General features: G+C 47.8%; 1 protein-coding gene across 3 annotated transcripts in view; it reads left to right on the forward strand.

Moving 5' to 3' along the window:
- The window catches only part of LOC101162415 (liprin-beta-2), a 106,736-nt gene that overhangs the window by 65,255 nt on the left and 28,341 nt on the right, over positions 1–13,140 (forward strand). For all 3 annotated transcript variants that reach the window (XM_023955412.1, XM_023955413.1, XM_023955414.1), the window contains exons 7-8: positions 9,990–10,217; positions 10,946–11,038. In XM_023955412.1, the coding sequence (XP_023811180.1) occupies positions 9,990–10,217; positions 10,946–11,038 (321 nt within the window). The remainder of the gene's footprint in view (positions 1–9,989; positions 10,218–10,945; positions 11,039–13,140) is intronic.

A 13,140-nucleotide genomic window follows, 5' to 3' on the forward strand; every position in this document is an offset into this window, starting at 1 on the left:
GCAGACACTCGGATGACAATGTCCGCAGACTCGTTAACATAATAGACTTTGCCACCATCAAAAAACAGGAAATGACTATACTATCACTGGATGCTGAAAAAGCCTTTGATAGAGTAAATTGGAAGTTCCTTATTGCTGCCCTCCATAAGTTTGGGTTTGGAGAATCATTCATCAATTGGATCAAAATATTATACCACAACCCCAATGCATCAGTTAGAACTAATAAACATTTCACTTCCGACAACAAAATGGGATGCAGATTTGAGCATCAGCACAGATGAAAGCTTTTGGTCAGAACTTTGTCTAAACACCTTTAAACTGACAAAAAGTCCAAATCTGCAGCTAATCCATTTCAAAACTCTACACAGAATTTACTACACTGGACAGAGGATGTTCAAGATGGGTCTCAGCAACTCAGACATTTGTCAGCACTGTGACGGTAATCTGCCCGACAATTACATGCATGCACTACGGTTCTGCACGCCTGTCCAGGCTCTCTGGCAGCAGGTATGTGCCGATCTATCAGTCTGGCTTAAGGTTTCAATCACAGCTTCACCGTCACTTTCTGTGCTTGGTGACATGAGTGCCATCGATGTAGAAGGAGGATTAGGCTCTATCATTTTCATAACTCTTTGCATTGCTAAAAAAACTATTTTAATAAATTGGAAAAGCAAGAAAAATATAAATATAAGTCAACACAGAAATCTGCTGCTTGATCATATCATCTTGGAAAAAATGTCAGCCCAAGGTTCAAGTAACTTTGAAAGAATTCGGTCTCTCTGATCTCCCATAGCTAACTCCATGACTTAGGGGGTGGGGGGGCCTGGTCGTCGTTGCTCCTTGCCCTTCTGCCGTGGGCCGGGGTGGGGGGTCGGGGCCTCCGGTGCCTGGCGGGGGGTGGTGGGGGCTCTGTTGGTCGGGTCCGGCGCCTGGGTGGGGCGGGCTGGGGTGCTGCGTTGTCCTCTGGGCTTGGGTGTGGGGGTGTGTGGTGGGGGGGTGGGGTGGTGGTCTGGCTTGGCTTGGGGGGGTGGTCCCTTTGCCTGTGCTGGGGGGGTTGGCGGGGGGCCCTTCTCGGGGGGGCCCAGCGGCGCCGGATGGGCTGTCCATCTACACCTGGGGCTGGGATCGGCCCTTCCCTGGCTATGGGGCGGGACGGGACAACCCTCTTGGGGCCCCCGGTCGCTCTGGGTGTCATCCGCTTCGGCTGCGGGGTCTGGGGTGGGGTAGGGTGGGGGTCTTGTCGGCCCTGTCCTGTGGGGGGGCATTCTGGGGGAGGGGGGGGGGCACTATTGGTACGGGGCAGGGGGGGGTTGACGGGTCGGGGTCTCCGCTGAGGCCATCGGCGGTTTCCCCGGCCGGTTGGCTGCCTCGGTCCCGTCGAGGCCTGACCAGAGCTCCTCTAGGGCCGGCGTTTGGGGGTGGGGGCCTGGGCTTGCTCCGGGGGGGCGACGCTTTCTGGCTCCTCTCTCTCTGTGTGGGGTGGGTGGTGCTGGGCCTGGGGTGTCGGCGCCTCCGGGGGTGGGGCCCCTGGGCTGGGTGGCCCTGGCCCCTTTGCTGGGGGGGGGGGGCTGGAGGACAGCTGTTTGACCACTGGGGGACAGTCTACCAGCTGTCCCCAACTTACCCCCTTCCTCATATAACCTCATATTAGGGTGAGGGGGGGGGGGGGTCTAGCCTGCGATGCGCCTTGGGGGGGGGGCTACTTGGCAGCGGCCCCCCTCCTATGGCTGCCGTATGGAGTGGGCCCCCCCTCTTTCGGTTTTATTTGCACCTTAGACATGTAGGGTCCTTGGTAGGGGGGGTGCTTGGACATCACTGCCAGCAAGCAGCAGATGTCCTCCTGGCACCCTACCCGCCAATTTTAACTGCACCTTAGACATTTAGGGCCCCTTGGTGGGGAGGGTGAGGGGACATCACTGTGAGTAATCAGGAGATGTCCCCTTAGTGCCCTACTCGCCAATTTTAACTGCACCCCCCTTAGTACACACACCCCTCCCCCTTCAATATATACATTCCAACACAAACACACACACATGCACACACACACCCTTTCAAACACACATACACGCACACACATTTTGCAAGGAAGGTGGGACCTGGGTCCATCTGTCCCCTACCCCTTCCCTGGTGGGGGGTGCGGGCCCCTTGGCGATGGCGGCCGTGTCCCTTGGGTGCTGGCTCCCTGGGTCCGGCGGTGCTCTCTCCGCACGGTGGGGGGGTTCATATTACACCTGAGCCGGGGGTGTTCGTGTCCCTGGGGGGTGGGTCCTGGTCCTTGCCCCTGAGCGCTGGGCCCCGCCAAACTTCCAACATGGCCGAGCCTGGTCGGGCCATATTTATAACACCCCTTGTGGGCCCTCTTTTTTCCCCGGGGTTCCCCCCTCCTGGGCGGGGGCGGCGGGCCCCTGCCTTGCTCCTCCCTGGACCAACCGTGGGCCAGGCGGATGGCTGCCTGGAGTGCGGAGCGGGTCTCCCTTGGGGGGTCCTGGCTCGTACCTGGGGTAGGGGCGGGGGGATGCCCGGAACTCCTGGGTGGTGGTTGGGTGCTCGTCTGGGGCTGTGGGCATCCTTCTCCGGTGGGGCCCTGCGTTGGGCACTCCCGGCGCGGCGGGGGGGCTGCTCTCCTGGTTGGGCTGGGGCGGCGCTCTCTTTCCCTCCGTGCCTCCCTGCTCTCTGGCTCTGGGGGCCTTGCGGCTGTCCTGCTGGCCCTGGCCTGGGTGGCGGGCTTGGTCGCCCGGGCGGCGGTTGTTCCCTGCCGGTTCCCGTGTGGCGTTGGGGGGATTTCGGCTGCCGCTGCTGCTGCGGTGGGGGTCTTGGGGTGGGGATGGCTGGGCACTCTCCCTCCTTCTTGTCACGTTCCACCATCCATTTTAGAAGAACATAAACACTCACCTGAGCACAGGTGTTAGCTCACCTTTGCACTAACAGTTTGCATGATTGAATGACTGAAATATTTCACACTAGTTGGTTTTAAGGCATAAGTATGCGTGTGAACACTATCTGTTTTGTGTACATGTCGACAGGTGGACATTTTTGCAGCTAGCAGGTGTGTTTATAACATTTGAGTGTGTGTGTGGATAGGCCCCGCCCTTTTTGTACTACATTTGAACCTTACCATAATGATTAACAACCAGTAAACTTGTTGCTTTATGCTGCTTCATGGTCTTACCCCCCTTCCCCTCCTATTATCACCCTCCTACCCCCCCCTCTCTCTAACGTCCCTCTCTCTTCTTCCCCTCTTTCCTTTTCCGTCCGGTCCAACACCAAAGATTTTCAAACATGATTGAAATTAATAAAGTTTGGCCTCAATTACAAAAGGGGTTTATTCAGACATACCTTTGGTTTGTCTGAAGATTAATAACCCCTCTTGTTAAAGTAAAATATGTCCAACACAAGAGGCCCTCAGCTCTCATCTGTCTGCCTAGCTATTGGACAGGACAAGTTAAAAAAAAAAAAAAAACTCAAACCATGACAAGCTGCTTGCTAAACTAAGCTAAACAGTCTAAGTTAAACTGGGCACCCCGGCCCTTAGACCCTCTTTCTGGGTAAGGAAAAACTCCTAAAAAAAAGAGGAAACTTCTGGGATGTCCAACAACAAAAGCTGATGCTTGTGAAGCAATAATGATGGGGAGGTGGCGCATTACAAGTCCACTATTAAGGTCCACCTCTGATTCTAGTTTGATCTATTTTCAAAGTAGTCTTTTAATTACAATCATGCCGTTTTCAACCAAAATAAAAAGGACATACTTTCATTTTGATTTTAGTTGATTTTTGCCAAAAATGTCATAATCAAAATTAAAATAACTCTGGGAACACTTTGACAATATATCAAAGCAATGAGTTAAAGAGTGGGACTTTAAATTTTTTCTTATTTCTTAAATTTGATCCAGTTTGATCTTTAACAGCCTCTGTCTGTTGTGGTGTGGGAGTCATGTTAGGTTTATGACATCCAGGTTGTAAAGGAAACGGTGAGGCTGTCTGCCGGTGGTTGGGGGTTCAGCTCTCGGTTATTGTGTCGTTGGACAGCCAGCCTCACATTAAGCATGATTTTTATCCTTTGGATTGAAGCCTCTCCTGAGGGCTGTTCAAAAACAAAATTTGGAACCAAAATGGTCATGACTTCATGCATTCAGGACTTCGACCGCATCAAACCCAAACATGTTACACGGCGTGTACTTCCTGTATATAGCACTTCACTCCTTTACTTGAAGGCCCAAAGCACTTTACAGTCACGGTTCCATTCACTCATGCACACACACTTTTACACACTGTCCAACACTGGCAATACGAAGCCCGTGTCCTGACAAGGATAAAATAAAATATATATCTCACTCCCACAAGTTAATATCTTGTTCCCACAAAATAATATTCCGTTCCCACGAATTAATTCATTTGTGCGAACGAAATAATTATTTTCGTCATAAGTCATTCATAAACACGGATTGCTGCTTCGCCTACAGGACTTAACTCCTAGCTTCATAAACACAAATGTGAACAATAGTTGAATTCACAGCTGATACTTTCACATTTCTGTCTGTGTGTGTCTCATTATATTGCATGGAAGACACGGATGATGATTAGAGATCAGATTTATTTATTTTAAAAAGCACAAAAGCGTCGGTAATCACGTTTTCATGTCTGGGTTCATTCACATCCTGGTACGCTCTCTGTTCATCCTGCTGCAAAAGCCGCTTTCTGCCGCTACTTCCGTGTCTCTGTGACCCACATTCGTTCAATAGGGGGAAAATAAAAACAACAAAGATCGATCTATTACTGTGTTCGATGAAAATCAGAGAAATGTCATAAGATTTAGGATTCCCAAACTGGCTGGTTCACCTACCGGACATAGCTCCTAGCTCCTTTAACACGGATGTGAACAATAGTTGGATTCACAGCAGATACCTTCACATTTCTGTCTGTGTGTGTCTCATTACATTGCATGGAAGACACGGATGATGTTTAAGGATCAGATTTATTTATTTTTAAAAGCTCTACAAAAGCATTATACTTTTTAGCAGTCGCTTTACATCTGAAGGCTAGTGGGCTACATGCTACGTGTCCCATCATGCATCACACATACCTGATAATGCACCTCGACCAATCACTGTGTCCCTCTAACTGTAGTGTAACAACAGGGCAAACGATTGGCTACGTAGCACGTAGCCTACTAGCCTTTGGATGTAAAGCGACTGCTAAAGAGTATGTTAATAAAAGATAAGTCCTAAATATTATTATTCCTATTCGACCCAAACTACAATATCCCATACCGCAGCTGGCTGGCCGGTAGACGCTCTGCGGCGGAGCTAGGCGAAGCAGCAATCCGTGTTTATGAATGACGTAAATAATTATTTCGTTCGCACAAATTAATTAATTCGTGGGTACGGAATATTATTTTGTCGGAACAAGATATTAACTTGTGGGAACAAGATATTAATTTTTGGGAACGAGATATATATTGTATTTTATCCATGTCAGGACATGGGCTCCGTAGACACCAACCTACAAACACCAGGAGCAATGGGGGTTTAGTGTCTCGCCCAAGGACACTTTAACACATGGGCAAGGTGGAAACCAATCTGCAAACTTCTAATCACAGGTTTCCCTTGGGCCATACATGGTCCCAGTTCTTTCTCACTTCTTACTTCTTTGACTTACTTCAGTCAGAAAAACTGCTGTCACCGTTTTGCTCCAGCTGATTGGTTCACTTGGATCTCTTTTTCAGCCTGCCTTTATACATCACACGCAGTTACAAATTTCTGTAGTTACTTATAATTTAACGGGACAAGTTTGACTTCGTGAACCAAATGTACCTTCCAAAAAGACAGACACGTAAGAAGCAAAGAGACAATAACAAACATATTTTGTTTATAAAATCAAAGAAAATACTTTAACATTAATACATTTTTCAAATACTTTTGGTGTAATAAATTTGGGGGGGGGAATGAATGGTCAAAAAAGTACTGAACAATCTTCCAACTTAAGTATTTTAAACCCAAATAAAAAGGTTAAAAATGTCAAATCATTATTAAGTTGAGTTATTTCTGCTGGTTCAGAGTTGCCTCTGTTGTTTGATGGAGGTCTTTACTCTGCGTTTGTTCATTGACCAATCAACACACACCACCTTCACAATCCAAAAGTCGTCGGCACCTCTGTTGTGTTTTCCTTCAGTCACATGAAGCTGGTGGTTGATGCAGTTCTACGTTGTTGTTGTTGGGGGTGGATGCTAACAGCTGCAAGGCTCCGGTGAGCTCACAGACGGAATGACAGGAATCCCTTCAGAGCATTCCTGGGAGACAAACACTTTCACCTCAGGAACCCACGGAAACGCTTGAGCAAAGCTGTCAAACTCACAAATTACCACTTTTCATCAACAAGATTTATGAGCCAAAAGTTAATAATAACTAACCAGAGAAAAGACATTTAATCTTGGGAAATGAAAGTGTTATTGCTGAAATTAAAGTTCCAATTAATTGGCTAAACTTGTAAAACAGAAATGGTTTAAATAAATAAATAAAAAAATTAGCCTCAATAAGTGAGGAAGTGATCAAACCAAAAGAAGAAGCTGAAATCTGCTGAAATATCTGAAACCAGAACAGCTGAAAGGATGAAAATCAGAGCTCCTGAAAAGGTTCAGAAGGTCTCAGAGTCTGAATGTTCCTCAGTCTTCACACTGGTGTTCAGACATCAAGGTGTTCCTGACATGAGGCTGCTTTAAGATGCAGGAGTGGACTTTAAGAGTGATCAAAGTTCATCCATTCCTGAGATATTTGACGCCAAAATTTCGATTACGATTACCAAGCCGACTAGCTTTTTTCGAATAAGGAACTTTTTTGAATATTAAAGTTTAACAAAGACTTAAATAAATGAAAGAACCAGTTAAGTTTACAAAAAAAAAGCTTTCATTTAAAGTAACTTGCTAAGCTTCATGGAGCCCTGAGCGGACATAATCTGGACACACAAGCTTGTGATGGCGTTTTGTAACATTTTAAATGTATTTTGTAAGAACGACCAATGTGCAAAGTGACAAAGCAAGAAGTGGGCACAGAGACCCACTCCAATGAAAATTGTGTTTTTTGGGTGGGTTTATTTCATTATTATTATTATTATTGTTGTTGTTGTTGTTGTTGTTGTTATTATTATTATTATTGTTAATATGATTATTATTATTATTATTATTGTTAATATGATTATTATTATTTTATTATTTATTTTATTATTATTATTTTTTTTTTTTTTTTTTTTTGGGGGGGGGGGGCGGTGTGCTAGTCCTTAGGGAGGCCAGGGTATGAATGGTGGGGCTGGACCCCCTGCCCCTCCGTTCTGGCACCGGGACCCTTCCTTGCAGTCTGTCTCTCGGCGCCACGAGGCTCTGGCCTCCATCTGCGGCTGGCTTGCCGTTTCTGGCTGCCCGGCCGCTCTGGGAGGGGGGGCGCCTACCGCGGCCGGCTGGGGGGCCGGTCGCTCGGGGAAGCCTTTTCCCCCGGTTGTGCCCATCCGCCCGCTCCTACCCGCTCTCACCCAAACAAATATTGCACACAGGCACATAGGGCCCCGGGATCTGGATGGGAGGGGTATGCTGGCGGGGCTCACTGGGGATGCCCCTCTCTGGGTTCTCGTTGGCACCCGCCCTCCTCCCCGCTTTTTACTTGCATATTAGACACTCTGACTCATCTAGGGCCTTGTGGAGAGGGTCTGGTCCAGGGGGGCACGGTGAAACATCCGTGCTCACCTTTCGCTGGCCCCCCCCACAATTTTAACTTCCTCTGTAGACACACACACTGCATGCTAGCAGCACACACACAGCAAATACACACCACTCACAGAGGGACCCCGGAGTGGGGGGCTTTGCGGCTTGGCAGCGGTGGAGCCCCCCACACTGGTGACCTCCTATTTTACCTGCAGCACACACACAGCACTCCCACACCTCCATACATGGGTGGGGTCGGGCGGCCGGTCTTCACCCGCCTGCTCCTCTCAGGGCGGCCGGGCTTATGGGTATCCTGTCAGCTGCGGGAAGGGTCGGGCATACGGCGCTGGGGGTCGGCCGGCTGGGGGGGGGGGGGGGGGGGGGGGTTACTGCGTGGCGGCGGGGGTAGGGAGGGTAACCAGATGATTGTGAGTATGTGTGTGTGAGTGCATGGGTAGGATGGACCTGGGGGCTGGCTCACTGGGACCCTCTGGGGCTTTCCCTCCCCATCACAGAGAGGGGTGGGCACTGAGAGGGTTGGGGAGGGGGGCTCAGATATTATGGCGGGGGGGGGGGGGGGGTTGTAGTGCGTAGGGTTTTAGGGTTATGGGTCCCTGGCCTTTGTCTCTGTGTCCGGCGCCCGGTGGCCCCCATGGCTGCCGCTTGGTACGGCTAAGCGCTCCTGTCTTGTGGCCTGGGGGCCGGACACTGGGTTCGCTTGTGCCTCTGGGCATTGGGGGGGCCCCTGTAGGGGGGCCCTCTCTGTGCCTGGCTTGTGGGGTGGGCGGTCCCCTCCTCCTCCCCTCCCGGGCTGCCTGGGTCCGGATGCTGGGGGGGCTTCTGGCCTGGGGGGCTCTCCTCCCCTCTCCTGGTCTGGCTGGGTAGGATCTGGCTCCCCTTATGAACACACGGTTCACGTCGGCAGCATGCATGTATCTCCACCCCCACGTGCACGTGCACACTGCCACACTGCTCCCTGTCTGTTTCATCCCTCCTCCTGACCCACAGTGTATTGATGGACAGATTTTTTTTCGCTCATCTTAGTGTCAGATTTTCACCTTTGATGTAACATTCGTCTTTCCAGCAGATCTGGTATAATTGTTACAGCTTAAAATAATAACTTATTCAAATCAGTGCTTGTATCCCCCACCTTTTCACCTTTCTTCCTTTTACTCTCTTCCACCCCCCCTCACATTCTTCCCCTCTCCCTCCCCACACACACTAAATGTAACAAATAAATAAAAAATAATACGACAAAAAGGGGTTTATACAAATCTACACTCTAGTTTATTGAAGCTATATAACCTCTTTTTGTGATAGTAAAAGCTGTCCAACACAAAAAGCCTTCAGCTCTAATCTGTTTGCTCAGCTGTTGGACAGAACAAATAAAAAAAATAAAAAAAAGAAAATTGTGTTTTTTGTGTTTTTAACATTTTTCTGATGATGGAGGAAGTTTATAAAGAAAATCAAGGTTAAATTGCATTTCTGAGTATTTCTTTATTAGAACCATTGTGAATCATGAGCAAAAGACATGAAAAAATTGCATGTGTGGCATAGAAAACACACTGGGTGGGCCACAAGCTCCCTGCTCTGCTCCATTCTGATGCATCCACTTTCATGAATGTCGTTGTTTTGCTCGTCTGAGCTGATATCTGAATTCAAACTATACGGCTGGATAGCTCTGATATTGCTCAACATTTTTGTTGTACTGCTAATGTTAGCTTGGGGGTGTTAGGGGCTGTAAGCTAACAGGAGAGAGTGTAAACAGATGGGTGACGGAAAGGGGGGGTGGGGTTGCTAGGCGCCGATGGTTCTGCCCCCAATTTAAAAGTGAATTTCCAATGAACTCCTGCCGTTCCGCAGAAACCATGTCCTAGAAAGCGACAGTTTTTTTCATTTTGGCCAAAAACGGTTTTGTCACATTTGAAAGACCACTGGGAACGCTTTTACTTTAAATCAAAAGAAGATCGGAGTGGAACTTTAAAGTTCGATTTTTAGTGATATTTAAAAGCTTTTGTCCTCTTTGCAGGTTTTAGTTATTTTCTTGCTGCATCAGATTGTTTTCAGGTTTTTTTTGTGTCTTTACTTAATTTCTATTTTTGTTTCATCCAGATGTTTCTCCCATGTAACCCTCTTCTTTCATTCAGCAGTAAATGAAATATGACAACATCCATGTCCCTGAGCTGACTTTGTTAACAAATGTGTAATGTTTGACTCTCCATCCTCTCACCTGGCCTTCATTAATCTGTCTCTTCCTCTCCTCGTCTTCCCGTTCACGCCGGTTTCGCCGCCTCTCTCCCAGTGTGTGGTAAACTTCATCAGCGAGCTCCAGGAGCAGATGTGCAGGTTTCAGGCGGAGATAAGCACTCGCATCCAGGAGAAAAAAGCCCTTGAGGAGAAGGAGGCCCTGCAGGGGGAGCCCAGAGGACACCCAGCGTGGGGGTGCGGTCCTCAGGTCGGGCTAACCAGTCCAGAACCGGGCCTGTCGGGCTCAAATGCCTGGAATCAGTCGGGAGGACAGAGTGTGCACGTAGGGAGCCTTGAAGGATAAAATCCTGCTACCCTCCTACCCCATCATCTTGCTCCCTCTCTTCCTTTAACCAGTCCACATACCCCAGTTTTCAGGGTTTCCATAGAATCAAACTAACAGCCTCTGTCTGTGGTGGTGTGTGTGTCCTGCAGGTGGATGGGGCTCTGATTCTTGCAGAAATGAGACATTTTTTCCAAATGCTTGAGGAGTCACTGATCAACAGAGAAGTCTTCCGTAACTGAAGGAACATTTCTGTGACCCGTTCCTCGAGTATCTGAAAAATCTGACGTTCTGAGTTCCTCTCTGTGACTGGGGCGTAGAGGTTTCATGTGATTTGGTTTGGTTGCATGACAGATTACTAACACGTTTGAGTCCTCTTCCCCCCACGCCGACCAAGCGGGGGTCGAGTCCTGAACAGAAGGGTTTGCTCAGAGGACAGTGGTGTTCTGGGTTCCCCCTCTTTCTGCCTCTTGATAACCGCACGCAGTCTGTTTCAGGTGGATCATGATTTCTGTCTTAACCCTGTGCTGTCCAGCCTGGGTGGTCTTCATAGCTGTCAGAAGCACCTCCCCTGATTGTTTGTTAGCATGCCTGCAGCCCCGCTGATTCTGACATTTGGATGATTTTCTTTTGAAAACTTCACAACAATGTCACAGTTATGCGCTAGTGTGCTCTCGTTTAGGGTTGCATGTGTGAATAAAACCTTCTGTGCTTTGGTTTGCCTGCAGAATCTGATGCAGGAAGTGAAGCAGCTGAAGAACAAAGTGGAAGAATTGGAGGGGCAGAAGAACCAGTATGAGAGGAAACTCAGAGCCACCAAGGTACACAGAACCAGAGGACCACTGGCACCTTCACTCATGAAGCATCAGAACAAAAATAGGTTTTGTTTTGCTATCAGTGTAAAAAAAGTCCAGCATTCGTCTTCTTCTTCTTTGGTTAATATTTTGTAACTAAAAGGAGCCTAAAGCCTTAGTCACATGCACCCGTAAGGGGGTTGATCTGTACGGGTGATGGCGTTGTCCGGTCTAGTTGAAGGTCTTAGTTCCTTTGAGGCTCGTAAATGGAGCGTACCATTGTCGTGCGTGTGGTAAATGTATAGTTAAGTATTTGTAACTATATTGTAAGTAAATGCTCAAAGGATTGACACTGTCTTACAGTGACAACAATCAAGTCATTAGTGAGGTGTAAGCACTGGCCCCTTACTGACTGTGCCCAAATGCTGCACGCATGTGCAAGCATGTGCACGCATGTGCACGTGATACGCACGTGATACGCAAGTACGAGTAGGATGTCCACAAAAACTACACTCTGATTGTCAAATTTAATTAATTCTAAAAGTCAGGCTGCAAACAAGGAGCGTGCATTTATCACGTGAACAGCACTACTGGCTCCCTGTGCAGTGTGAGGGATTTAGGAGGAACTTTACAAATGTCATGCATGCGTCTCACCGAGTTCACCCTTACTCGTTTAAAGACCCACTCCAATAATAATAGGGGTTTTGGCCTTTTATTTTACATGTTCTTGTATCGTTTTTTGTGGATGGAGGACATTTTTAAAGAAAATTAAGCTTAAAATTGTGTTCTGAATATTTCTTTATTCAAATCGTTGTTATTTAGAAGTCAATTTTTAAAATGCAGTTTGAAAAAACCTGTAGCAGTGATGCAGCTGCTAAACTCGGCAGCTGCCTGCTTCGCTCCATTCTGATGCATCCACTTACAGACAAATAGATCCATGAACGACTCAGTTTTCCTCGTCTGAGCTGGAATCTGGATATAAACTGCACGGATGGATAGCCCTAATATTGCTCGATGTTTTTGTTGCACCCTTAAGGCCCGTACACACCGGGACGAATATTCGCCAGGCGTTATTCGCCAGCGTTTTTTCGCCACGTTTTTTGTGTTCACACCCACGCGATTTTCGCTGACGATGAGCCGAGCGAACATGCAATTTCATTCCCTGACATTAGATGGCGCTTAATGTAAACAGAAATACTCCTTTACACAAGGTGGCGCTGCGCAACTTTACGCTTCTTAAAGTCGCTTTTCACTCAGAAGAAGAGAGCAAGTATTTACGCGCTTGTCAGAATAATACAAAGAAAACATGAATATTTCAAGCACCAGTAGCTCCAACTGGTGCTTGGTTCGGGGATATTTTAGAATGTCCGTCATTATTTCTCCGCGGCAGTGTAGACGCCACTTGGCGTCTATCTTCTTCGCTGGTATGTGTTCTCAGCAAGGAAGTTTTGTGTTTGAGCGCCCCCAAGTTGTGTTTTACTGTAACTTCAGAAGCTCCAGACACGTGTGCAAAAGCGCCATTCTCATTGGTCGAATAGATTTCAACGCGAGGCGTCAAAAAAAAAAACGAGGTGTTTTTTTTTTTTGACGCTTTGACGCGTGGCGTTTTTTCGCGTCGGTGTGCACACTCACATTGGTGCCCTTTGTTTAGTCACGAGGCGTTAAACGTCGGCGAAAATCGTCCCGGTGTGAACGGGCCTTTATGTTAGCTTGGGTTTGGGAGGGGCTTTACTGTAGCGGGACAGCGCATAAACAAAGGGATGATGGGAAATGAAGTCAGGCCTACTCTGCCCCTACAGTCCTGCCCACAACTCAAAGACAAATTTCTGATTAAATCTTACCGCTTTGTTTGATTTGGCTAAAAACGGCATCATCATAAATAAAAGACCAACAAAAAGAAAAAAATACAAAAATTAAAGGCCATGGGAACAACATATCAAATTATGATCAGAGTGGGACTTTAAGTGTTAACTCTGACCTGACGCCTCCAACAAACCCACAGAAAGTTATGTGCATGAATAATTTCACCTCAAGAGTTCGCCAAGCAGTCTGCAAGGCCTTCTGTGTGGTCAGTACAGGTTCGTCTGTTTTTCACCTGCTGACAGCCATCCGTAAGGACAGTTGGGACT

Source organism: Oryzias latipes, chromosome 6, assembly GCF_002234675.1.
Source record: "Oryzias latipes chromosome 6, ASM223467v1".
NCBI classification, from domain to species: Eukaryota; Metazoa; Chordata; class Actinopteri; order Beloniformes; family Adrianichthyidae; genus Oryzias; species Oryzias latipes.